This window comes from Cervus canadensis, chromosome 12 (genome assembly GCF_019320065.1).
Source record: "Cervus canadensis isolate Bull #8, Minnesota chromosome 12, ASM1932006v1, whole genome shotgun sequence".
NCBI lineage: Eukaryota > Metazoa > Chordata > Mammalia > Artiodactyla > Cervidae > Cervus > Cervus canadensis.
The window spans coordinates 51,995,555-52,022,893 of NC_057397.1; the positions used below are offsets into that span (position 1 = coordinate 51,995,555).

A 27,339-nucleotide genomic window follows, 5' to 3' on the forward strand; every position below is an offset into this window, starting at 1 on the left:
AGTGATACACATAGAGTTTGCCTGGCTCATACTTTCTTGCTTCAAAATAATATCCACTTTCACATTAACTATTATTAATGCATTGATTTCTCCCATGTTATTCCTGTTTATCATTTTAAAATGTTCTTTAACATTTTAATATATTGTTTCATTCAATATATTAATATAACAGCCTGTGTGTGCTCATGCTTTTTATCAAATGAATGAATGAACAAAAGCCATCTTCAACTCTTCTGCTTTTCACCTGACTCCGTTATGAAATTTTGGTGTTGAGCAAAACACAACCTCTTAAAATACTTCTTTTTCTCCTCCTTTTAATCCTTACTTAATTATAAGAAATATTTCCTGAATATTTATCAAATGCCAGATATTGTGCTAAATGTCATACGCATGATCACACTCTTTACTACAGTCCTAGGAAGTAGCTACTCATCATAAGCTTCATTTTATAGATGAAGAAAGTGAAATTTAGAAATGCTGAGTATCTATTTCATGGTCACAAAGCTCCACTTAATCCCACTGGTCTGATTATAGAGTTGGTGTTCTTATTAACCACTCTGCTATACTTTCAAAGGTCTACAATCCACCTGATGTGAAGGGCCAACTCATTGGAAAAAACCCTGATGCTGGGAAAGATGCAAGGCAAAAGGAGAAGCGGGCAGCAGAGGATCAAATAATTATACAGCACCACCAACTCAATGGACATGAATCTGAGCATACTCCGGGAGACAGTGAAGGACAGGAAAGCCTGGCATGCTGCAGTCCATGGAGTCGTAAAGAGTCAGACACAACTTAGTGACTGAACAACCAAAATGATCTAATAATCTAAGACAGAAGACACCTCTGTGTGTGTGTATGTGTGTGTATCTGTGAAATATAATCTTATGAGGTTTGGAAATAAAATGTTAGGGCATCCATTTAATTTTATTCTTCATATAAAAATAAAAATTAACTATTACTAATATTTACTATACAGGTCAACCCTGGTAACCTCACCTAGTCCATATCCAGAAGTTACACGTGTGTAACATAACCTAGGAGGAGGAGAGTTTTACCAAATGTAGCCATTGACTCTGCCACCCTTACTACAATTGGGTGTTCCCAATTTAACAGATTTGTGGATTTTACTATCCTTCCTTCCTTCACACCCTCCTTCCTTTTATTGAATACTTGATAAATACTATGCTAAACCCAGATTATATAGACTGAAGATACAGAGGAGCTCCTGATATCTTAGACATAACTTGCATATTTTTCTTTTATTTATGTATTTGTTCAATTTATAGTCAATTAAGAATCTGCTATGTACCAAGCACTGCTCCAGCTACAGAGGAATCAGTAGAAAACTAGAAGGACTGCTTATGTTCTAGAAGAAGAGATTTAAAAAAAAAAACACAAAAATATATCTGGAGTTATGAGTTAATAAAAATAGGAGTTTGGCAGCTCTTTCAAACAAAGGTGGTGAGGCACGGCCTCTCTGAAGAGATACATCTGAGAAGAGATCTGACTGAGATGAGTGTGAACACAGAAGTACCTGGCAGAGAAGCACTCTAAGGAAAAGGAAGAGCAAGTGGGAAGAACTGAGCTAGGAACGTGCCTGACGTGGTCACATGACGCAGGGAGGCCTATGTGGCCAGCATGGTGGGCGCCAAGGGCGGTTCACACGAGATAGCAAGGGGCCAGAGTGCGGTCAGATGGTGTGTCTCCTCTGGGAAGAGCGTGGACATTTTGTTTTAAGTGTATTGTGAAGCTACTGAAGAGTTTCGAACAGTGTTGGAAGATCTGATTCACACTTTAAAGCCTGAACTTTGTCCACACGTCTGTTCTCTATGTCTTTGTCTCCATCACTGCCCTGCAAACAAGTTCATCAGTACCATCTTTCTAGATTTCATATGCATGCATTAATATATGATATTTGTCTTTCTCTTTCTGACTTACTTCACTCTGGATAATAGGCTCTAGGGAGATGGGAGGGGGGTTCAGGAGGAAGGGGACACATGTAAACCGGTGGGTGATTCATGGGGATGTATGGCAGAAACCAACACAATATTGTAAACCAATTATTCTCCAATAAAAGAAAATAAAAAATAAAAAAGCTGAACTTTGGCTGTGGTGTGAAGATTCTGTTGCAGAAAAGGTGGAGGCAGGAAGATCAGTTAGGAGAAAAGCATAGTAGTCCAGGTGAGAGGTGACGGTGGTTTGGGTTTGGAAACAGGTGGAGTGCTGGAAAAATAATGGATTCAGGACACACTATTTTGGGATAGAACTTGTTAATGAATTTGACATGGGGTGGGTATAAGAAAAAGAAACAAAATTTTGGCACGATGATATACATCATCAAAATTTTGGCATGATGATATAGATGAATAACAGATGTATTGACACTGTCTGTTTATTTATATGTCTCTTCTACCAAACATTATTATAAGCAGCATCTGGCAAAAAGCAAGTGCTCAATACAAACTCATTGTATAGACAACTTTGGACAAACCGCTAATAATAGTGCCTCTTACCTCCACATATTCTATCCTTCCAGTTACCATGTTAACACCAGGTATAGGAGCATGAAGCATAATGCAGCCTCCAAACTGGTCACTTCCTATTTCTTCTCCAAACTTTCCTTGGAGACATGTCTGTGTAGCAAATTCACCTTTAAAAATAATTTTTAAGATACAACAAAGGAAAACCGAGTCAAAATTCTCTCATTATATAAAGACTTCTTTTCATACCTAGTTATATCTTTTTATTTATATATAATTTTAATCTTATCCTAGAACATAATTGTTTGCATCCATGTTATCTCCTCCTCTGCACAGTAAGGAAGGTAAATGCCTTGTCTTGTTCACCTTTGCATCCCCTAAAGTACTTACTTTGCTGTGCTGTGCTTAGTCGCTCAGCTGTGTCCGACTCTCTGTGATCCCACTATAGCCTCCCAGGCTCTTCTGACCATAGAGGACTCACCAGGCAAGAATACTGGAGTGGGTTGCCATGCCCTCTCCAGGGGATCTTCCCAAACCAGGGATCAAACCCAGGTCTCCCGCATTGCAGGCAGATTCTTTACTGTCTGAGCTACCAGAGAAGCCCCAAAGTACTTACTTTAGTATCTTTCAAAGATACTAGATAAATATTTGAATGGCTGAATGAATGCTGATAAAGGTATTTTGCTTTATTATCTCTGAATTTGTTTTTCACAACATTTGGGATTAACATAGTTGATACAATCTTACACTGGTACAAGATTAGAACATGCATTATCTCACTTAATTCCTACAACAGTATGTTGGCAGAACAGGAAGTATTTTTATATAAAACAGGATGAAACTAGGTTTACAATGGACATAGTGAGATGATGCAGATGAACTGGAATCAGAATGCAGGTCACTTGACATTGAATCCAGTGAGCTTTGTCTTATGTTTCCACTGAAGAAAAGGCTGTACCTAAGGTGGACCAGTTATTATTCGACTACTTATAGGATTGTAATGGCAGTGGGCTTCCCTGGTGGCTCAGCGGTAAAGAATCTGCCTGCCAATGCAGGAGACACGCAGGCTCGATCCCCTGGAGAAGGAAATGGCAACCCACTCCAGTATTCTTGCCTGGAGAATCCCATGGACAGGGGAGCCTAGCTGGCTACAGTCCACAGGGTCTCAAAGAGTCAGACACGACTTAGCAACTAACCACCAACAACAACAGTAGTAGTGATCACATAAAATATTTGAAGAGACTTAAATGCACTGTGCTTCCTAGCTATACACATTTATATAGTTATACATGCTGCAGCTGCTGCTAAGTCGCCTCAGTCGTGTCCGACTCTGTGCGACCCCATAGACGGCAGCTCACCGGGCTCTGCCGTCCTGGGATTCTCCAGGCAAGAATACTCGAGTAGGTTGCCATTTCCTTCTCCAATGCATGAAAGTGAGAAGTGAATGTGAAGTCGCTCAGTCATGTCTGACTCTTAGCGACCCCATGGTCTGCAGCCTACCAGGCTCCTCCGTCCATGGGATTTTCCAGGCAAGAGGACTGGAGTGGGGTGCCATTGCCTTCTCCGATAGTTATACATAGTTTTATGTAAACATATATACACACATATGTATATGTGCATGTGGGCATGCTAAGTCACTTCAGTCATGTCCAACTCTTTGCTACAGACTGTAGCCTCCCAGGCTCCTTTATCCACGGGATTCTTCAGCAAGAATACTGGAGTAGATTGCCACATCCTCCTCCAGGGGATCTTCCCGACCCAGGGATGGAACCTGCGTTTTCTGCAGCTCCTGCACTGCAGGTGGATTCTTTACTGCTGAGCTACCAGAGAGGTCCATATACATATGTATATATTATATATCTCTGAGAACTATAGTAAGTTAAGGATAGCCATAGAACCAGTCCCAACTATTGACACCTGAGTAGAAGAGACACATATCCCTTCAGGACCAAAGTAACTAACTGCTGGTGCTTAACTTCCCAGCCTTCTGATCTCCTGTCTCAGAGACCATGGAAACCCATGTAGGGATGAAGCCTCCATCAACCCAGACCGTGGAAAATTACACTGATCAGAGCCCCGCTGTTGACTCATACTAGACATATGTAGAATAAATAAGAAATAAACCTTTACCATTTTAACTCACTAAAATTTGGGGCTTATTTATTGCCAGTGCATAACCAAGTCTATTAGTTCTGAACAGGAGCTTATTTTGCCCACAGGGAGTATTTCTGCAATGTCTGGAAACATTTAAGTTGACACACTAAGGCTACTAAAGTTACCTGTGTCAAACCCATCAGGACACGCTGGGATTTTGCTGTTCCACTCCACATTGTCAGATCCTCTTATTAAAATATTTCTTGTAAGAATTCCAATTTCTGCTCTTGCTTCAAAAAGAGTTCCATCAGGGAGGGTGACAGTGATCCCCAAGTGTGTGTAATTCAGTGGATCAGTGAGCGTTATGTTCCTGCCATCAGCAGATACAGATGCAATGGTCCTTTTTTCATTTTCTCGTTGGCTGTGTCTGTAAAAATTTTAACCACAAGCTCTCGGAATTAATATAAATTAACACACTATTGTTTTGGTGTATTTGTTTTATTCTATTTTGAAAACTTCATCTATAAAATAGGGGAAAATGTTTATGTCATACAGTATGCTGAAGAGGAATTTGAAGATGGTGTTTTACTCTCTCTAAAGTATTCAAAAGAACAACTCCTTACAGCTTTGAAGATCACACACAGTGGCTCTCAACCAAGGGTGATTTTATCACCCTGGGGACATTTGGCAATGCCTGGACACATTTTTGGTTGTCATAACGCAGTAGGGGGGGGGGTGTTGTGTTGGTGTTGGTATTGGTGTCAGTGGTGTTGGTATTGGTGGTGGTGGTATTGATGGTGTTGGTATTGGTGGTGGTGGTGTTGGTTGTGTTGGTATTGGTGGCGGTGGTGTTGGTATTGGTGTTGGTGGTGTTGGTACTGGTGGTGTTGGTGTTGGTGGTGTTGGTATTGGTGGTGGTGTTGGTGGTGTTGGTATTGGTGGTGGTGGTGTTGATGGTGTTGGTCTTGGTGGTGGTGGTATTGGTGGCGGTGGTGTTGGTATTGGTGGTGGTGGTGTTGGTGGTGTTGGTACTGGTGGTGGTGGTATTGGTGGTGCTGGTATTGGTGGCGGTGGTGTTGGTATTGGTGGTGGTGTGTTGGTGGTGGTTGGTATTGGTGTGGTGGGTTGGTGGTGTTGGTACTGGTGGTGGTGGTGTTGGTGGTGTTGGTATTGGTGGTGGTGTTGGTGGTGTTGGTATTGGTGGTGGTGGTGTTGATGGTGTTGGTATTGGTGGTGGTGTTGGTGGTATTCATGTTGGTGATGGTGTTGGTGGTGGTGGTATTGGTGGTGGTGGTGTTGGTGGTGTTGGTACTGGTGGTGGTGGTATTGATGGTGTTGGTACTGGTGGTGGTGTTGGTGGTGTTGGTACTGGTGGTGGTGTTGGTGGTGTTCATGTTGGTGATGGTGTTGGTGGTGGTGGTATTGGTGGTGGTGGTGTTGGTTGTGTTGGTATTGGTGGCGGTGGTGTTGGTATTGGTGTTGGTGGTGTTGGTGGTGTTGGTACTGGTGGTGTTGGTGTTGGTGGTGTTGGTATTGGTGGTGGTGTTGGTGGTGTTGGTATTGGTGGTGGTGGTGTTGATGGTGTTGGTACTGGTGGTGGTGGTGTTGATGGTGTTGGTATTGGTGGTGGTGTTGGTGGTGTTCATGTTGGTGATGGTGTTGGTGGTGGTGGTATTGGTGGTGGTGGTGTTGGTGGTGTTGGTACTGGTGGTGGTGGTATTGATGGTGTTGGTACTGGTGGTGGTGTTGGTGGTGTTGGTACTGGTGGTGGTGTTGGTGGTGTTCATGTTGGTGATGGTGTTGGTGTGGTGGTATTGGTTGGTGGTGGCTGTTGGTGTGTGTGTATTTAGGTGGCGGTTCGCGTGTTGGTAGTTGGTGTTGGTTGGTGTTTGGTAGAAGATAAGATAAGAGAATAACTAAGGGGTTTGTGTTGGTGGTGTTGGTGTTGGTGGTGGTGTTGGTGGTGTTGGTATTGGTGGTGGTGGTGTTGATGGTGTTGGTACTGGTGGTGGTGGTGTTGATGGTGTTGGTATTGGTGGTGGTGTTGGTGGTGTTCATGTTGGTGATGGTGTTGGTGGTGGTGGTATTGGTGGTGGTGGTGTTGGTGGTGTTGGTGTTGGTGGTGGTGTTGGTGGTGTTGGTATTGGTGGTGGTGGTGTTGATGGTGTTGGTACTGGTGGTGGTGGTGTTGATGGTGTTGGTATTGGTGGTGGTGTTGGTGGTGTTCATGTTGGTGATGGTGTTGGTGGTGGTGGTATTGGTGGGGACGGTGGTGTGGTATTTGCTTTGGTGGCGGTTGTGGTGGTGTTTTGGTACTGGTGGTGGTGTTATTGATTTGGTGTTGTATTGGTGGTGTGTTTGGTGGTCGTTGGTGGTGGTGGGTGTTGATGCGTGTTGGTATTGAGTGGTTTGGTGTAATTGTGGCGGTCGGGTTGGTATGTGTGTGGTGGTGTTGGTGGTGTGGTACTGGTGGTTGGTGGTGTGGTGGTGCTGGTATTGGTTGGCGGTGGTGTGGTATTTGGTTGGTGTGTGCTGGTTGGTGTTGTGGTATTGGTGTGGTGGTGTTGGTGGTGTTGGTTACTGTGGTCGGTGGTGTTGGTGGTGTGTATTGGGATGGTGGTGTGGTGTGTGGTATTGGTGGTGGTGGTTGTGATTGGTGTGGTATTTTGGTGGTGGTGTTGGTGTTAATTTTTTTTTCCATTTTGGGTTTGGTGATGCGTGTTGGTGGTGGGTGTTATTGGTGGGGTGGTTGGTTTGGTGGGGTGTTGGTATGGTGGTGGTTGGTATTGATGGTGTTGCGTACTGGTTTGGTGGTTGTTTGGTGGTGTTTGGTACGGTTGGATGGTGTTGGTGGTTTTCATGTTTGTGATGGTGTTGGTGGTGGTGGTTTTGGTGGTGGTTGTGTTGGTTGTGTTGGTATGGTTTGCGCGAGGGATTTGGTGTTGGTTATTGGTGTTGGGTGGTGTTGGTGGTGTTGGTACTGGTGGGTTTGGTGTTGTGGTGTGTATTGGTGGTTGGTGTTTGGGTGGTGTTTGGTATTGGTTTGGTGGTTGGTGTTGATGGTGTTAGGTTATGGGGTGGTTGGTGTGATTGGTGTTGTTTATTGCGTAGGTGGTGTTGGTAGGTGTTCATGTTTGGTGATGGTGTTTGGTGGTCGGGGTGGTTATTGGTGGTGGTGGTGTTGGTGGTGTTGGTACTGGTGGTGGTGGTATTGATGGTGTTGGTGCTGGTGGTGGTGTTGGTGGTGTTGGTACTGGTGGTGGTGTTGGTGGTGTTCATGTTGGTGATGGTGTTGGTGGTGGTGGTATTGGTGGTGGTGGTGTTGGTTGTGTTGGTATTGGTGGCGGTGGTGTTGGTATTGGTGTTGGTGGTGTTGGTACTGGTGGTGTTGGTGTTGGTGGTGTTGGTATTGGTGGTGGTGTTGGTGGTGTTGGTATTGGTGGTGGTGGTGTTGATGGTGTTGGTACTGGTGGTGGTGGTGTTGATGGTGTTGGTATTGGTGGTGGTGTTGGTGGTGTTCATGTTGGTGATGGTGTTGGTGGTGGTGGTATTGGTGGTGGTGGTGTTGGTGGTGTTGGTATTGGTGGCGGTGGTGTCGGTATTGGTGGTGGTGGTGTTGGTGGTGTTGGTACTGGTGGTGGTGTTGTTGATGGTGTTGGTATTGGTGGTGGTGTTGGTTGTGTTGGTATTGGTGGTGGTGTTGGTGGTGTTGGTATTGGTGGCGGTGGTGTTGGTATTGGTGGTGGCGGTGGTGTTGGTGTTGGTACTGGTGGTGGTGTTATTGATGGTGTTGGTATCGGTGGTGGTGTTGGTGGTGTTGGTGGTGGTGGTGTTGATGGTGTTGGTATTGGTGGTGGTGTTGATGGTGTTGGTATTGGTGGTGGTGGTGTTGGTACTGGTGGTGGTGGTGTTGGTGGTGTTGGTATTGGTGGTGGTGTTGTTGATGGTGTTGGTATTGATGGTGGTGTTGATGGTGTTGGTATTGGTGGTGGTGGTGTTGGTGGTGTTGGTATTGGTGGTGGTGGTGTTGATGGTGTTGGTATTGGTGGTGGTGTTGGTGGTACTGGTGTCAGTGGTGTTGGTATTGGTGGTGGTGTTGGTACTGGTGGTGGTGGTGTTGGTGGTACTGGTGTCAGTGGTGTTGGTATTGGTGGTGGTTTTGGTACTGGTGGTGGTGGTGTTGATGGTGTTGGTATTGGTGGTGTTGGTGTTGGTAGTGGTGTTGGTGGTGGTGGTGTTGGTTGTGTTGGTATTGGTGGTGGTGGTATTGGTGGTGGTGTTGGTATTGGTGGTGGTGTTAGTATTGGTGGTGGTGGTGGCGGTATTGGTGGTGGTGGTGTTGCTACTAGTAGGTAGTGGCTGAGGATGTTCCCAAACCTCCCGTGATACACAACAAAGAATTACCTATCTAAAACGTCAATAGTGCTGAGGTTGGAAAAACCCTTACAGAGGGAGTCCACTGGAGGTTCCAGAGCAGGGAAAAGAAATGACTGAGGTGAGTTCAGAGGTCTCATTTCTACCCATTCCTCCCACACACCCCAAGTTCCAGCAAAAGGACTGGCCAAATTGATAATATACACATTCATGTACTGAGTTCTTCCAACAAACATTTATTGAGTGTCTAGGAGGATATGGCAACCGACTCCAATATTCTTGCCTGGAAATTCCATGGACAGAGGAAATTCTATGAACAGAGGTGGGCTATATAGTTCACAGGGTCGCAAAGAGTCAAATACTACTTAGTCACTGAACAAGAACAAGCCTGTTTTCTAGACTCAGAGTTAAGTACTGGGAGTTGGGTACTAACTAACTAACTCCCAGTGCCCCTAACTTCAGAAAGACACGTGTTTCTACGGCTGATTTTGTGTTTTATCTACTAACCTGTGTGACTGATGCTGTTGACAGAGGTGCCTTTAGGGGAGTTATCAATGTATCTTTCTGACACTGCTTTTTGATTCCTCTCTTCCTTGGCAAATCTTTCTCCTCCTTTAACTACCAGGTCAAATAACAATGTTGCATGTGAAATAGATTGTAAAGCACCTCTCTCAACTTCCCCAGCTCTTCCTCTGGATTCCTGATAAGCACTTTCTGATGCCCCACTAGCACTCACAGTTACCACCCTGCAGACCTTTCACCCATTTACTTCTCTCTCCTTCCCATACCTGTCTGCTCCTCTAGGTAAGGCACCCGTTGAATCATTCTGTATACTGAGTACCTGTCACAACTCAGTCATAGATGTGACTGGCTGATCAAATCAATGCAGAATAAATTCCTGAGAGAAGAAGGTAGAGGAATAGAACCCAAATAAGAAGATGATGGAATATTCCAGCATGAGGGACTGGGAGTCTAAATTCAACTGAAAGTAAGGAAAGCTGATGGAAGAAGCATTTCAAGGGCAGAACTCAAAGAACTTGGTGATGTGCAGGAAGCGAAGACAGCTGATAGTCAGAAGGTCACTAGGAAAAATTTTGAGAAGATGAAAATTAGATTGTAGGGTTTAAAGGGAAAAAATGGAAAGTGAGATTGAAATGGAAGAAATGGGCATGGTATTTAAGTGATTCAATAATTGAGAGAGAGAAAGGGAGGGGGAGAGAGGAGGCGTGGAGAGAGACAGAAAAGCTTGATGTTACAAGAGACCAAAGTTGGTTCTTTTCCAAGATGGTAAGTGGATGGAAAGACATAATTCCCAAAGACCCAAGGAAGGAATTAGAGGGGCAGGGAGGAGGGGGAAGTGGAGACTAAGAATGTTTGAATAGGGTATATCAATAATATTACAAGATCCCTCAGGTGATTCGGACTAACCTCTCCTAATTCTCTTAGATTCAGATGATACAGAGATGATATTTTTAGAAAAGATCTCAAAAGGATTTTTATATGTTTTGGTTTTTAGTCACTAAGTCATCTCCGACTCTTGTGACCCCATGGACTGTAGCCCGCCAGGCTCCTCTGTCCATGGGATTCTCCAGGCAAGAACACTGAAGTAGGCTGCCGTTTCACCTAAATGCACCTTTCCTTCCTTGGTAATAATATCCACACATATAGCACCAACTTTGAGCCAAGTTCCACTCTGTTTTACACATATTAACTCATTTAATCCCTACAATAACTCTGAGATACATACTAACAGCATTCCAATTTCAATGAAGCACAGAGTGGCAAAATAATATGGCATTAGGCCTGGTAAGTGGTATTGCCAGGGGTTGGATCTAGATCAACTAACTTTAAAGTAGTATTCTTAACCACCTGCTTTGCAAACACTCAAATAGGATTTACAAATGAAATAGTGAACAACTAATTAGATTTGGTGGGAAATTCCTAAATTCTTGTTTATTAAAACTTTGCTTTGTTGTTCATTCACTCAGTTGTGTCCGACTCTTTGCGACCCCTAAGTTCTAAACTTACTTTTCTTTCACCTGGAAAAGCTATGAGGACTTCCTATTCTATAAGTAAGCCCTGTCATTTTGCTGCTTTTTAACTTTGCCATTATATCACCCCAAGGGCAGAGAAAAAAAAAGAGGGTGCTTATAAAGCTAACTATATATTTAACTCTTCCTAACATCTGCAAGTCTATTTTTAACTTGGAAAGGGACAAATTCAAAATGCCATCTTGAATTTTAATTTTAAATTGAGTCACAACCTTAATACAACTTAGCTGTTTCTTGTCATAAATTACTATTTGTTCCCTGATCCACATAACTATATCCAATTTTGCTATTACATAATTTGAACAATAAAGCAAAAATAAAGCTCCTTTTGCTTTATCTCCCCACCAGAATTCCTGGTGTAGCTATATTAGTTTTGTTCCTTGTATTTCTTATTTGCCAAAATATATAATTAAACAGTAATTAAGGGTCATAAGCAGTTTCATGATAAAATGTCAGACATCAAAGGTCATGTTAATCACTACTTACACTATAATTTCATGCCTATCATTCAATCATTACTAACAATTTTGCTCCATGGGAACCACTGCCAAGACTGTAAGATTAAAAAGACTTAACTAGCTGCTTTCAACTGTGCTCCTTGGTGACCCCAAACAAAGAAGCTCATTTACATTTTTGCATGCATTGATGTACTCAGCTAAAGCTCTCACTCAGAGGTTTTTTTTTTTTTTTTTTAATTGGAGTATAATTGCTTTCAATGTTGTGTTAATTTCTGCTGTACAATGTGAATCAGCCATAAGTATACCTATATCCCCTTCTTCTTGAATCTCTCTCCCACCCCTACCCTGATCCCACCCCTCTAGGTCATCACAGAGCAGTGAGGTGAGCTCCCTGGGCTATACAGTTTCCCACAGCCCGTCTATTTCACACGTGCTCGTGTGTATATGTCAGGGCTACTCTCCCAGTTCGGAACACCCTCCCTTTCCCCACTGTGTCCACATGTCCATTTCCTATGTCTACATCTCTATTCCTGCCCTGCAAAAAGAAATCATCTGTACCATCCTTCTAGATTCCACATTCATACATTAACATATGGTATTTGTTTTTCTCTTTCTGACTTATTGTACTCTATATGACATCACTCAGAGGTTTTCAAATAACTTTTAATAGCAGAATGCTCTTGTCAAATGAAATCTTACGTGGGAACTGAACCATGAAAAATGACTAAATCTCTTATGAGTATATATTTATACTTTTTCTTATGGTAAATTCAATTAAAACTCGCACTGGGGATCAACTCAATGTTCATATCTGACAAATAAATATTTGGCTGTCCAGGCTTCTTTACTTGAGGTTTCAAATTTAAATTAAATGGCTGGGGACCTCCTGAGTCATACCTTTTTTACACAGTTACAAATTTCTATTCTAAATCAAAATTATCAGATCCAGAAGATACCATACCTGTGTCCTGTGCTTGCAATTACAATCTTATCTCCTGGTTTCCACGTTACTGCTTCTTGTAAAATCAAAGTCCGTTCCCCTGCCTTTGCAGTATGATCCAAACGAGTCCAGATCACAGGAAGAGGCAGACCTGGAACCAACATACAAACCAACTGAGAGCTTCCTCAGGTATGTCTTCTGGAATATTAAGAGTTTTATGTATTTTAATCTCCTGGATTGAATAACTTTTGAGAAGATTCATTTTAACTTAGCATCTTATACCTTTCTCAAAAAAGAAAATTTAGAGTGCTTGCTTTGTAAAAGTAATAGTCACATTTGTAATAACATGTATGGGTCTACACATTTTGTAAAAGTCCTTCTGCAATGATATATTTCATTTATGACAATCTCCTTTATATAAACAGTATAAATGGCATCATTTTGTTGTTTAGTCCCTCAGTTACGTCCGATTCTCTGCGACCCCATGGACTGTAGCCCACCAGGCTCCTCTGTCCATGGGATTTCCCAGGCAAGAATACTGGAGTGGGTAGCCATTTCCTTCTCCAGAATGGTATGATACTCTTGATAAAAAGGCCAGAGGCATACATTGATAAAATGGGCAGAGGTCTATTACCTTTGTCTTTGTTGATAGGAGTTGCTTAAATTGATAATCTGGAGACAAATGAAATGTATAAATTTCTGAAAATTTTATTAGTGTATATATTTAGCCCAATGCAAGACATATATGGTCAATCGGGTATCATGTTTATATATTATAAACTTGTAAAAAAAGTAGATTATTACAATAAAGAGGGCTTCCCAGGTGGCACTAGTGGTAAAGAACCCACCTGCCAATGCAGGAGACATAAGAGATGTGGGTTCAGTTCCTGGGTTGGGAAGATCTTCTGGAAGAAGGCATGGCAACCCACTCCAGTATTCTTGCCTGGAGAATCCCATGGACAGAGGAGCCCAGTGGGCTACAGTCCATAGGGTCACACAGAGTCACACACGACTGAGTGACTTAGCACGCACGCACATTATAATAGAGAAGACTTCATTTAAAAAGGTTCACACCATACTTCCTTTAAACAGTGCTACCCTGACACCACAAACAGGATTACAATAGTTTTTATTTGCTGATAATTTTCCAGAATATAGTTACAGAAAAGTGCAATGAGTTGTATAGTTGTATGCTAGAAAGAGCCCATTTTAAAATACAAATGGAAGACGTGACAATTTTTGCTTTCAGACTTAATGCTTTTCTATTCAGATAAGATGAATAAAGAAAACAATCAATATGGACTGTATCAAGTGTCCAATTAGGCAAACAATGTGATGGAAAGGCTTTTCAGGAGTGACCTTGGTTGTGCGTCTTGGTGCTCTGTAGGGGTTGACCCGGCCTGTGTGAAGGAAGGAAGAGATAAAGGGGGGTAAAGGGAGAATACATAAAGACAGGAGAAGTTTGGCAAGGCTGCATTTAGAGAGTTATCGGGAGGATTATCTCTGGCTTCTTGGCTGGTCTCTCCTGGACCGATTCCCTGAGCCATACCATGCAGATCCAGGATTCCTTCCCTCACAGCCAGCGTTTTGGCGCCATATACTGGGAGTTCAGGAGACCTCAGGTGCCCGTGCAAGGTAATGACCGCCCTGTGTTGAAATGGGGCTGCTTCTGTCCCAATCTGCAAGGGATTTCACGAGCATCACTCAGAAAGTTGAAACTCATTAGCCACGATTCTCATCACCCAAAAGCAAATTCCTTCCTTCTCTCCCCTCTTTTGAGAATGGACTACTCCATTCTCAGTATGAAGAGAAAGATAAACCTTACATTTTCCTCCAAAAGATAAACCTTACATTTTCTAGTCAGTCAAATACACTGTGCCAGACCTTTGGAAAGGATACTGATTGACTTTGGCCACATACAGCTCAGAGGTAATTTTTTTTTTTTTTGCACTGTTTAAATTTCTGCTCTCCAAAAGTATGCTTTATCTTCGCATTAAAAGCACAAAAATATTCTGAAAAACTTTTACAATCCAGAAAAAAAGACTTTATGCTAAGAACTGAGATCTACAAAAAGATAAATTGGTGAGAGTCTAGCATAATTAACTGTCCATTTCACACATGATATTTTAAAAAGAAATGGAGAGAGGTTATCAATAAACACAGTTCAAGTTATCTCAAATACCTGCAGAACGCCTCCATCTGTAATTAGAATATTTTCTGCCTGGAGTTCAATGTTAGCTTCATGAAATATTAGAGTTCCACCTAAAAACCATACAATTTTGAAATATATTACAAGGAAAATTCATATTAAAATCTATTTATTAAATTATACATTAAAAACTTTGATTTCTTATTCTGATCTACTTTTACTATCCATGTTACTTCACTTCGGTTCTTTGGCAATATGAAGTAAAATCAAACCCCAAACCAGATCATTTTCCCTTGATCATTTGTTATTTTAAATGCTACTAAATAGTGCAGCTACAGTTTCTAGTTCTACAAACAGAGGACCTCAAATTTAAATTAAAAACAAAAAATTGAAAGAAAAGAAAAATACTTTTTATAGAAAGTATTGTAATATCAACATTAGCACCGAACTTTTATCCACTAATTTGCACCAACAATAGCTACAGCCTATGATTAGCATAATTAAAGAATGTGCTGGGATACATTTTTTAAGAGACTCTTGTAGATTTGTGGACAGTAAAACTTCACTTGTCCAAATGTTCAATAGTTATTAACTTCAAAGAAGTGAAACACTACTATCATACCAGGATTTGAAACAAAAACAAAATGCAAAGGTCTTTGATTAGCTAAGACCATTATGGCAAAGCCTTATATATCGAATCTCCAAGTGTTTTATTCTTGCCAATTATTCTTTCTTTTATACACAGTTGTAACAGTTCTGGTTATTTAATTTTCTGTATTAAAAATAGAATATTAAGAAGCAGAGAGAACTTTGGGTAACAGTTGAAAGCAGGTTCACAGGCAAAGGTTAAACCACAGTCTGACATCCAAGAGGAGCAAGAGGTCATTTAGTATAGAATTTAACAAATCTCCAAGGTTTTTACAATCCCCAGGACCCACTATACTAGTTTTTCTAAATAGGAAATACTGTTTTACTGTTTAATCCACTCCATGTGGATTCACTTACACATACACACACACAAACACATACAGTTATCGAAACAAAAGTTTCAGGAAATATTTAACTTTAAAACATGCTTACCCATATGAGTGTGGTACACTTTGATGTTTTCTATTCTATTTTATTAAAACATTCTGGTGGAAACACAATAAATAATTTCATAACCACAAATGGATAATAACACTCAATTTAATAAATTCAGCACTACACTCTGAATTTGAAACATCATATAACTCTGTTCATAATCATGAATCTTGATTAAATTAACCTCACAGAACCATTTCACAGGCAGAGTCTTAGAAACAGATTTTCAGAAATTTACCTTGAATAAGCAACATTTTCAGGATGGGGGTATTTTGATCCAGCAAAATTGTCTGTCCTTTTGTAATAACAACTAGGGAACCTTCCTCTGGGGGAGATTTTCCTCCCCATGAGGAGTTGGAGGACCAAGTGTCCACATACAGGAAGTCAGCATTAGCCTGTAACAGAACACAAGAGATTTTAAAAATTTAATTCAGAGATTTCATCATTTAATTTCTCAAAACAAAGAAATCTAAGACAATGAACATCTTCATTAATAATAAAGTATAACCTACTTTAAATACATTAGAACTGCCAGTTGATTCATTTCACAATAATAAAAAACTTAAAAAATCTATTACCAATTACCCGCAACCCAGAAAAATCAGAAATCTGAAATTATAAACATTTTAGTAATAAGTGAAAAAAAAAACCTACTTTAAATTTATTATAGTCACATCTCAGTTATTTTTTGGAGAAATTAACAAAGTAAAAAGTCCGTTACTAGTGACTTCACTTCCCGTAAGGCTAGTTTTTCTACTGCTGAGGCTACTCTATGCCACAGCACTGTTACCCGTTTGGCCAGGCCGGTGCTTCTGAGGCTGACATGGACTGGAGCCCACCCTGAAGAAGTGTGGGCATTTGTCATGCAGATGATACATGTCTTGTTGGAATAGTCAACATCACACGTGGCTTCGGCTATGGTAACGAGAACATCCTCTACATTTTCACTGTAAAGTAAAAAGGAGGAAAACAAAACATTGATGTTTTTCTCAAATTTCTGGGTCACACTGACAAACATTATTACTTGTATTATTGTAAAAATAATGGTCTTACCTCATGAGCTATCAAGTACAGACTGACACTTTTTTCAGTAGTAAAACTTTAAAATATTTGTTGAGAAAAAAGTAAACAAAGAGATTAAGAGGTTGGGAAATAAAACTGTATAACAAGTACTGCAGCACTGGAGAAAAAATGCTTGGGTTCAAATTATTGAGAGATTCTACATTCTTCTGCAAAATGGCACTTTTTAATAAGAGACTTTCTGTGATCATTTTGTTTAGCTGGCATTCTTGCTATATTCACAGACTTTGGGACTTAACCCCTGTGTAAAAATGCAAGTCCAAGGTAGCTATAAGTATGTGAGGAATTAGCTTTGCCTGCTATGATTTAAATGAGCTGGGGTTTTGAAGTCAGCCTTAACTCCTTGAAGGATGATGGCAGTGCAGTACGTAAGTTTGAGCCCAAATAATGAACATGTTTAGGAAGAAGGAATTTAAATAGTGACAATGAAATGGATCTGATGCTTGAAGAGATGCTTCATTCAACCAACGAAGTATATGAGGGTTGGAAATGAGATTTGGGGGAAAGCATAACAGGAAAGTGATTTGTACTTGTGATGTTACTAGGATCTGGGGAAAATCAGTATCTTCTTTAATTTTAGTTTTCTAACCATAAAATGGGATTTAAAAATGTCTAAGAAGGTAAGCCAGGAAGACTCTCTGGAGTAGGAAGGTTTCTGACACAGAGTATGTAGTCAGTAAATAGTAGTGTGGCTTGTCAGCAGATGGGTACACATTGTAAGGTGCTCAGTCGCTCAGTCGTGTTAGACTCTTTGCAACCCCATGGACAGTAGCCCGCCGGGCTCGAGTTTCCATTTCCTCCTCATTCCGACGCAGGGATCAAACCCATATCTCTTGCAGCTCCTGCACTGGCAGGCGGATTCCTTACCGCTGTGCCACCTGGGAAACCCAGGTACACATTGTTGTTTGTTGTTTAGTCACTAAATCGTGTCTGACTATTTTGCAACTGCATGGACTGTGGCCTCCAGGCTCCTCTGTCCACGGGATTTCCCCAGGCAAGAATACTGCAGTGGGTTGCCATTTCCTTCTCCAGGTACACATTATTTGACTATATTTAAACACTGTCCTGGCACATGAGGAAGCAGGTGTAATGGCTTGAGTCTGGAAAGACGCATTCATGTACGTGTAATGTGAAGACAGTACCTGAAGCCTGATCCCAAGACTGTAAGTCTGGTGCCCCCCGCCGTACTGCCTCTCTCCGGAGCTATTTTGGTGATGAACGGAGTCATTGACATGTTGTATCTAAAAAGAGCTGTGGACTGAGAGGAATCCTTCCCGTTGACCACACTCACTTCACAGGCTTGCTCGGGTCCCCTCCCTGTAATAGGAGGACATCAAACTGAGTTCAGTTCTGCCATCAGGCCCTTACTCATGTCCAAAACCCCCAAATATTTTCCATAAGACCTTCATTCCCCAAAGTCACTTTCACTGGCTATGTGTGAGTTAATAAGGATGTCTAGCAACAGTCAAAAACCTCACAAAATAAATGCACATTATCACCAGAGGAAAAACCCTTAGGTCCTTCCTCAGAGCCTCTTACTATAGATGATTCTACAAATCTGCCTGTTTAGTTTTCCAGTCCTAGAGGATTCAACACTGCAAATGAGAGAGAAAGGAACAAAGAAACAGCAGGTGTGCTGACAGTGGCAAGGGGTGGCAGTTAAAAGCAAGGTAAGAGACAGAAAAACTACAGAAATGCAATTCAAAAATGTTGGGAAAAAAGCAGAGCTCGTGTTAAGGCAAACAAATCTTGACAGATCTTGATAGCATTGCTGCATTTTTAAAAAAAAATCAGAATACCAACTCTGATGTTAAAATGATAAACAAGCCTAGTCACAAAATGTTACATTTTCTTAAATATTCTTTAAGAAATCAGAAGAAGCAAAAATGTTTAGAAAAGCTTCATCAAATTTTGTTAATGCTTTTTAAAAATGTTTATATATAAACCATATCCTTTATTCATCTGTATTATTCTCTTTGGTTCTTCTTAAATTTTGCTAGAAAATTAAGGTTTGTTGTGTACTTAAGATACCCGATATTTAAACTTCACAATAGCCCATCGAATTAGGGTTAATATTATCTCCTTTCAGTAGCTGGACAAATTGAAGCAGAAAGGAGTTGGGTCACTTAGCTGAGATGACAGTGGTAGAACAAATTCAGGGGCTCCTTAGAGGGCAGGCTTTTAACCATTAAAGAAAAATAAGTAAGAGTGGACTTCCCTGGTGGTCCACTGGTTAATAATCCACTTGTCAATGCAGGAGATGTGGGTTCCGGCCCTGGTCTGGGAAGATTCCACGTGCTGCAGGAAAACTAAGCCTGTGAACCCCAACTATGGAGCCCGTGTGCCCCTGCAGCCTGCGCTCCACAGCCAGAGAAGCCCCTGCAGTGAGAAGCCTGGGCACTGCAAGGAAGAGCAGCCCCTGCTGGCCCCAACTGGCGAAGGCCTGTGCAAAAAACAACGAAGACCCAGTGCAGCCAAAAGTAAATAAATAATTAAAAAAAATAAACAAGAGCAATAATAATAGAAAATCAAATATCATGTTTCGGATATCATTCTATCCACTTTACATATATTGGCTTATCAAGCCTCACAATAAGTAGGCTAATGTGATTACTTTCCTTTTACAGAGGAGGCAACCAAGGCACAGAGAGGTTGAATAACTTGCTCAAAGACACAGCCTGGGTTTGAATCTTGGCAATGAGTTACCAGAATTCACTGCCTTCATAACCATTATACTATATATACAGCATACCGTACCATATACACTACCCTAACTTTAAGGAAAAGCTAATACTCCAATAGGTACTAAAAGCTTGTTTTCCATTTGGTATTCTCCTTATGCAATAAACCAAAAAACTGCTATTTGTTACAAACAATTCATTCTAACTCAAATATCTTGAATCTTGGAGAATACACAAGGGTAGAAAACAAAATTCTGAAGAAACTGCTGAAAATCAGGAAATCCATAAAGTTGATTCAATTGCTCTAATAAACACAAAACCTTGAAAAAAAATAAACTCAGACTGATCTCTATAAAATTAAACAGTTCTCAAAGACTGCCATTCTTTTTCTGACTGTTTGTGCATGCTAAGCTGCTTCAGTCCTGTCTGACTCTGTGCGTCGCTATGGACTGGAGCCCGCCAGGCTCCTCTGTCCATGGGATTCTCCAGGCAAGAATCCTGGAGGGGGTTGCCATGCCCCCTTCCAGGGGACTACTTACCATTACTTGGCGGAATTTCACATAATAATGTTGTGCGATTAGATTTCAGTCTGTCGACTGCACATTTTGAGCCACACACTAACACAACTGAATTTTGTGGATTAAACCCAGTGCCTGTCACAGTCATGGTCTGACCACCACCGAAGCTCCCTAGTGAAGACACGTAAGAAGGAAAGACAAAGTAATGAAAAGAAAACCTCATCTGTACATATATTTAACACCTGAAATGGAAGCTAATTTCATTAAATGAAAAGACTCTTAGAACTGGAAATTTTTATATTATTGCAACAGAATCTCTTTTGATTGTAGTGTTTTAAAACCCTCACTGAGTAAGCGTCACATTTAGTCATTTATTTAAACTACCTCTAGGAATTTAAATTTTATTTAATAGAAATGTCACAAAGAATTTTAGTAGTCAAAACACAAATGTAAAATTACTATTTTAGTTAAAAGTACATTGGTTATAATTTCTTAAGGTTTTTAATCACTAAAATAATTTTCAAACAGAAAAAGATATTTCTTTATGTAGACATAATTATATGTCAGTGATATTTGAAGTTTTTTAAAAAAATATTTCCATATATAATCTGGACATTTTCAATAGTATTAACTACTATAGCATGAAGAGAAATATAGGCATTAAACAAATATTTTGAAATGATGGGTACCTTTGCATGCTTATTTACTTGATGCATAAACAAAAATATTTTAATGTGCTACAAGAACTATACATTTTAGCAGAGTTGGAAGAATATATTTCTTTCTAAATAAGTGTCTACTGAAACAATGTAAAATATTTCTAGGCTCTGGCACATTCATGCCTACCTTGGCTTGGATGAATATTGTCAATAGTAAGTGGGTACTTAAATACAACTGTGGACACGGCAAAACCTTTTGTTTTATGATGCATCGTAACAGGAAAAGTGCCACCAGCATGATCTCCAACAATGCATTGCAATACAGTATCATTGACCATGGTCACATTACACTGCATGTTACTTATCATCACTGAAATTTCCAAGATGTCAATACCAAAATTAGATCCAGTGATCTGAATTTCAGTCTCAGGAGGACCTTAAAAAGAAAGGCAGACCATTATCTATCCTATACATATACATACCTAAACTCTAACACTTAGATATGCATTTAAAGATATACCTAATCACCTACATAAACAAAATTATATCTAGTAGTTTAAAACTAATATTAATATGAACAATACATATGAACAATAATATGAACAATACATGTCATACACATTTTGGCTATAATTTCATTGTAGTCTTTGGTATCTTAACTAAGATATTTATATCAATGTTTATTATTTTCCAGTGCATCTGTCCATTCTACAGATGGAAGTTATAAGTTACTCGTAATTCAGGTTAATGGGAAAGAGAGAATAAAATAGAGAAGATCTAGAGTCAGGAAGAAAGGACAAACGTCTGAAAGATGAAATGAATGCCTGAGTAGCGGGTGGTGGGTTAGAGTATATTTCAGGGATGAAACTTACTTTTTAAAATTTTTGGTACTTTCTTGATATTTGCAACCCTTCTGAGGAATGAACTATTTTTTCTTCACTCAGATATTTTCAATATATATGACTTGATAAACAAATCATGATATATAAATAATTAGGTGTAAGATAATCAACACAGAAATAAGGAATTAAAGACTTATAGATGAATGTTGACGTTAATGCCTTGAATAAATGAAACTGGAATAAAGTATTTCAATCCTTCTGTTCCCTTCCTTCCTTCTTTTGACAAAAGCATTGAGGGCATTACACACATGGAATTTTTCACAGGTCATCCAAACACATACTAATATACCTAAACAATAAGTGAATAGATATTAATTAACATAACTTGTTACAAATGCAGAATCACCAAGTAGTAGTTTGTTTTTAATTGAACTAGTGATAGTAAAAATAACCATATAACTGACCATAGTAAGCATCACTGAAATGTAAGTTGTCATTTTAAAGATCATAGATATTAATGAGATCTTTCATGTTAAGAATAGTTTTAGGATATAAGATTTTAAAATGTTTTAAGGTCTTAAAGTTTTAATCTTGTCTGGTATTTGCACTTTCCAAAAGGAAGCATTGTTCTAAGAATGATCTATACTTTGTGCCTCTTCAGTAAATAAAATAGCTCAGTTCTCACTTGTCTACAAGTCTCTTCTATCTTCAGATACACTGCCTTCAAAGATACATTCAAAGTGAGATGAGACAGAAATGGTTCATGGAAATAAGGAGCATATGTCAATATCTAGTTCTTCATTTGCAGTGATTACAAATATATTGGGGAAGTATGCCATTGTTATTGCTAATATTTACTTTTTAAAATTCTAAATGAGAAAACTTGATGTCTAACAGAAAATTTCAATAGCAAGCTTCTTGAAAGCAGAGAATACATCTGACCCATGACACTGTAAACTAACAAATGGCCTTTTTTTTAAAGGCCAACATTTAATAAGTTCTTTATTAAAGGAACTTTTAAGTTGCATTTTATGAATGAACTTCTATTTATGAGAAAGGTATCTGCATGTATAAGGAAACTGATATTTTAAGAAACTTATCTAAAGTTTCACCACTGAAAAGTAGAAGAGTGAAGATGTGAACCCAGGTATCTAGGCCATGTTCTCAGCCATGAGACTATAGCTGCCTCTCCAGAATTCATTACATGATCATAAGCATTCCAACAGCTTGAAGACGATCAGAAACATCCCAGCACAGTGACAAAGGATCAAGAAGGCACTCCATCTGTTCTTAGTTTAGAAAAACAACTCACACTAAATAATTAAGTAAATATTATTTTATAATACTTTTTTCCATCCAAATGGGCCAATTACCCCATTAGAAGAATTTTGTTGTGTTAATAATCAACTAAAGTTTCGTGGAAACGAAAGAACAACTACTTATGAATTTTAACAGGTATTTCCTGTGCTGTATCAACAGTAATGACATAAACTAATGACCAATTTTATCCATAGATATCCATCTATTTCTTCCTCATTTCAAAATTAGTTCAAGTTCATGGGGATTTTGTTTTAAAATAGAAGTGGGAGTTTCACTACAATTATGATCTCAAGAATGTACAAAAATAATCACAAAATAGACACTATGCGCTGTGCTTAGTCGCTCAGTTGTGTACGATTCTTTGTGACCCCATGGACTCCTCTATCTATGGGGATTCTCCAGGCAAGAATACTGGAGCGGGTTGCCATGCCCTCCTCCAGGGGATCTTCCAGATGCAGGGATCAAACCCAGGTCTCCCTCATTGCAGGCAGATTCTTTACTGTCTGAGCCACCAGGGAAACCCAAGAAATATCAAATATACAAAAAATAATCATAAAACAGAGACTGTACGAACTCAAATCCTACATATTAAGAGTATTGTCTAAAAACAATCCTAATAATCATTTGTAAACATTATTTCAATTCTGTGCTAATAAATATTACTGATCATATTATATCAAGACACCCAAAAGGCAGGTCTTAGAGTACCTGTACTTGGGACAATTCCATTGAGAAGTGGAGTATCTTCCAAGGCATACATAAATGACAGAGGTGGGTACGCGACTGCATTCACAGAGATCTTCACACTGACCCTTCCAGCTGTCCCTGCCGGAGTACGGCAGTGGATGTCACTGGAATTGACAGAAAGAATTTGACAAGGTTCATCCCCAACAGTGACTGTGGTGTTGCCTGGAGAGAAGCCATTTCCTGTGACCATCAGAGTAGTTCCACCCCCAATGCTTCCAGAAGTCGGGGTGACAGATGCTACCGCAGGGCTGCCGACAGTCACGTTTCCCAGAGCCAAGCCTTTTGTTCCCACCACCACACTAAGAGAATGAAGTCCAGCCGGAAGGGGAGTCACGAGAACAGTGATGTTATTTTCATTAACATCGATTGCTCTGAACTGTTGGTTTCCAATGAAAACAGAAATGTCCTCCAAGACAGTGCCAAAACCTTCCCCTTCAATAAGAACTTTTTCAGATCCTTGGATAGAGTTTGGGAAGATTCTTGTTACAAATGCAGCGATGCTTTCTAAGTAGGAAAAGCTGCAGTTCCCCTGACACTGAGCAGGCACCCCGTGGATTCGGAGATTTACTTTCACAAGCTGTTGGGGTGCAGGAGATGTTTCACATTCAATGGCTGTATAATTCACTGACAGAACTTTACAAGGAAAATGACCCATCAGGACTTGTGCACCAGCAGAAGAAACTGCAAATCCAGAGCCTTTTATGGTCACTTTGGTCATTCCTGTAGTTGACCCTGCATTTGGTAATATCATGTCGATGTTTGGCAAAAGTACAAACCGCCTATCAAATTCACTGGACAGTGTGTTGATGGCAGTGCCCAGGTTGTAGACAGTTACTGTGACAATTTCCCTGATGCCAACATCCATTGAGTTTTGAGGGTCAATACGACACACAATGGAATTGTTACTACTTTCTTCTACAACACAGGGATAGCTACCAATTTTAACCTGAAAGTAAAGTGAACAGACAAACAAGTCAATACATTACTCTAGCATGAACTTAAACTTTGTATAAGCAATGACTAAATTTGAAAAATTGATCATGTGAAAACTTTTTATTTATAAAATTAATTTGGGAGACTGATTAAGGTATATTTTGGATTAACCTTAAAACTAAACTATGAGGACTTCCCTGGTGGTCCAGTGGCTGGAACTCCAGGCCCCCAGTGCAGGGGGCCTGGGTTTGATCCCTGGTTGAGAAACTAGATCCCACATGCCACAACTAAGACTCAGAGCAGCCAAATAAATAAATAAATATTATTTTTAAAAACCCCTAAACTATGATCATACACAAATATTCATAGCTACATTATTGATAATAACCAAAAAGGTGAAAAGAACCCAAATACCTATGAACAAATGGGTGGATAAATAAACTGTATACCTTATGCAATGGAATATTATTCAGCCAAAAAATAAATGAAGTACTGCTACATGGTACATCGTGGATGAACCCTGAAAATGCTATGCTTAGTGAATATAGCTAGTCACAAGTGACCACGTATTCTATGATTCTATTTATAAGAATATTCACAATAGGCAAATCCACAGAGACAGAAAGATTCATGGTTGTCTAGGCAGGGCTAGAGGTATGGAGGGGATGTGGACAATACCTAAGGGTCATGGGGTTCCTTTTTGGAGTAATGAAAACACTCTAAAATTGACCATAGTAATGGATACACAACTCTGTGAAGATACTAAAAGCTTCTGAATTTTGCACATTAAATAGATGCATTGTATGGTATATGAATTATATTGCAATTGAGCTGCTGTAAATTAAACTATGAGGTTATGGATGAAACATCTTCCTTGTATGCATATACAGAAGTAAAAAGAAGATCTTTATAGTCTTACCTTATTAGCACATGTGAGATTACTGAAGCCACGTCCAGTAATTGTTATCAATTCATTTAGTGTTCCGATGGATGGACTAATGTGGCTTATAGATGGTGAAAGACAACTTGAAAGCTCAAAGAGCAATCTCTCTGAATTTTCAGCCCTGGTACTGTTCAGGCCACACAAGGGTTCTCTTGCTTGGCAGCCTGACACAGAGCTTCCCAAGTGCAAACTCACGGGTCTGCCTTTAAACAAAAGAACTGCTTGTAAGTCATGGATAAAATTCTGAAACAAGAACTGTTTTCAGGCTACATTATTTTGATGATGGTGGTTTATATTCTGCTAAATCCTTTTTATTTTTCAAATGACAAGAGGAGCCCCAGGCACTGCAAAGTTAAAAGACCTGGACAAAGATGATATGGTTAAGAGTGAATATAAGATTAATTTTTCAATTTCTCTAAGGCCAGATCCTATGGGGAAAATAAAATAATAACATTAGCTCACATTTTAATATATTTTCAGACACTCACAGAGTATCAGAACTTTTTCACATTACATCTCCTTTGAGGCACACGGGATTCTGCAGACTGGCAGGACAACATTAACATGATCGTCATTTTATAGAATAAGTGCTAGCCTCAGAGCAGTCCTGATGCATTCAAGGTCATGTGGCTAGTAAGAGACAGTCAGACCCAGTCATCTGCCTCCTACTTCAGAAAGACTGCATACACCCTGGGTTTCCATCTTTAATTGAAGTGACAGGGTTTCCATCTTTAACCTTCTTACCCTGAGCATATGTGGCTTCAGTGCCCCCCACAAACACGTGCAGGGGAATGTGACTGGTTTCAGCTGGTAAAACGTTAATGACTCCTTGGAGAAAAATGGAGCGAGCCTCATCAACATACCCGCTGCTATAATAATGGATTCCAGGTGAAGTAAACTGGTAAGAAAATGAACCTGCCATAAAATGAAATTGTACATAACAAATACAAGCAATTAATGCATCTTTGAAAATAAATTTGAAATGATCCTTCAAACGCACATACAGATGACAGGTTTTCAAGCATATGATATTTCAACAGAAGTGTAAGGTAATGACTATCAAAAGACCATAAAATGGCTATAACAGAGCTGTCCTGTATAATGAAATTCTATTCCATGAAGGCAAGATCCAGCATTAGTTTTTCTAGAAAAAACATGTGATATCTGGCATAACTTACTGACTCCTACAGAAAAACTCAACAGGCAATGAAAAATAGTTCGTGTTCATGAATAAGAAGTTCAAACTGCTACACACGAAGAACAAAATAGGCAGTCTGAAAGGCACATTGTACACTAAGTTGTCCTGGAAGACTGATTTTAAAGCTGATTTTAATCAACAGAAATTCATTACTTGCTACCAGATTGGTATCATTAAAACACATATTTCTTTGTATTTTGCTTGTTTCAATATATTTTTCTGGTTGATTATTTCAGAATGAAAAGAGATATATCGGATATCAAAACTCAACTCTGATGTACAAAATACCTTGCAGGCATTCATTAAGAATATTTTATAAATTTGAAGTATTTTGTGATAACAATAAAATGTCAACTAAACCACATCCTGTATTTGTATATATTATTTATGCAAAAGTATTTTAAATCTAAAGAAATTTCTTTTTATTATATTTGGGAAAAAGAAACATGATTCAAAATGCAGCAAAGTGGAAACATACCTGATGCAGATTTTTCTCTTCCATTGGTAAATCCTTTGCCATCATAAATTACACTTCCAGGACTGGAGACAGAGAAAACGCTGTATCCTATTCCCCTGAGATACGGATGTGCTTGCCAACGCCATGTCACTGTGTCTCCCACAGACACATTTAAGACTGATGGTGACCAGGCATAACCTAATCCATGTACTGGGAGCAATTAAGTCATATTTTTTTAAAGAAAAAAGGAGAAGTAGGAAAAATTCTTAATAACTATCTTTGAAAATATTGCCCTTTTATATAGCCACTAGTGAAAAAATTTCAATTAACAT

General features: G+C 39.6%; 1 protein-coding gene across 1 annotated transcript in view; it reads right to left on the minus strand.

Moving 5' to 3' along the window:
- PKHD1L1 (PKHD1 like 1) overlaps window positions 1-27,339 on the minus strand; it is a 169,930-nt gene that overhangs the window by 66,253 nt on the left and 76,338 nt on the right. Inside the window, exons 35-48 of the mRNA XM_043483981.1 lie at window positions 27,029-27,217; window positions 26,097-26,267; window positions 25,329-25,555; window positions 23,438-24,422; window positions 20,755-21,003; window positions 19,930-20,079; window positions 17,852-18,026; window positions 16,420-16,576; window positions 15,868-16,024; window positions 14,580-14,659; window positions 13,947-14,076; window positions 12,419-12,548; window positions 4,760-5,001; window positions 2,514-2,650 (exon numbers count right to left, since the gene is read on the minus strand). Coding sequence (XP_043339916.1) covers window positions 2,514-2,650; window positions 4,760-5,001; window positions 12,419-12,548; window positions 13,947-14,076; window positions 14,580-14,659; window positions 15,868-16,024; window positions 16,420-16,576; window positions 17,852-18,026; window positions 19,930-20,079; window positions 20,755-21,003; window positions 23,438-24,422; window positions 25,329-25,555; window positions 26,097-26,267; window positions 27,029-27,217 — 3,179 coding nt within the window. The remainder of the gene's footprint in view (window positions 1-2,513; window positions 2,651-4,759; window positions 5,002-12,418; window positions 12,549-13,946; window positions 14,077-14,579; window positions 14,660-15,867; window positions 16,025-16,419; window positions 16,577-17,851; window positions 18,027-19,929; window positions 20,080-20,754; window positions 21,004-23,437; window positions 24,423-25,328; window positions 25,556-26,096; window positions 26,268-27,028; window positions 27,218-27,339) is intronic.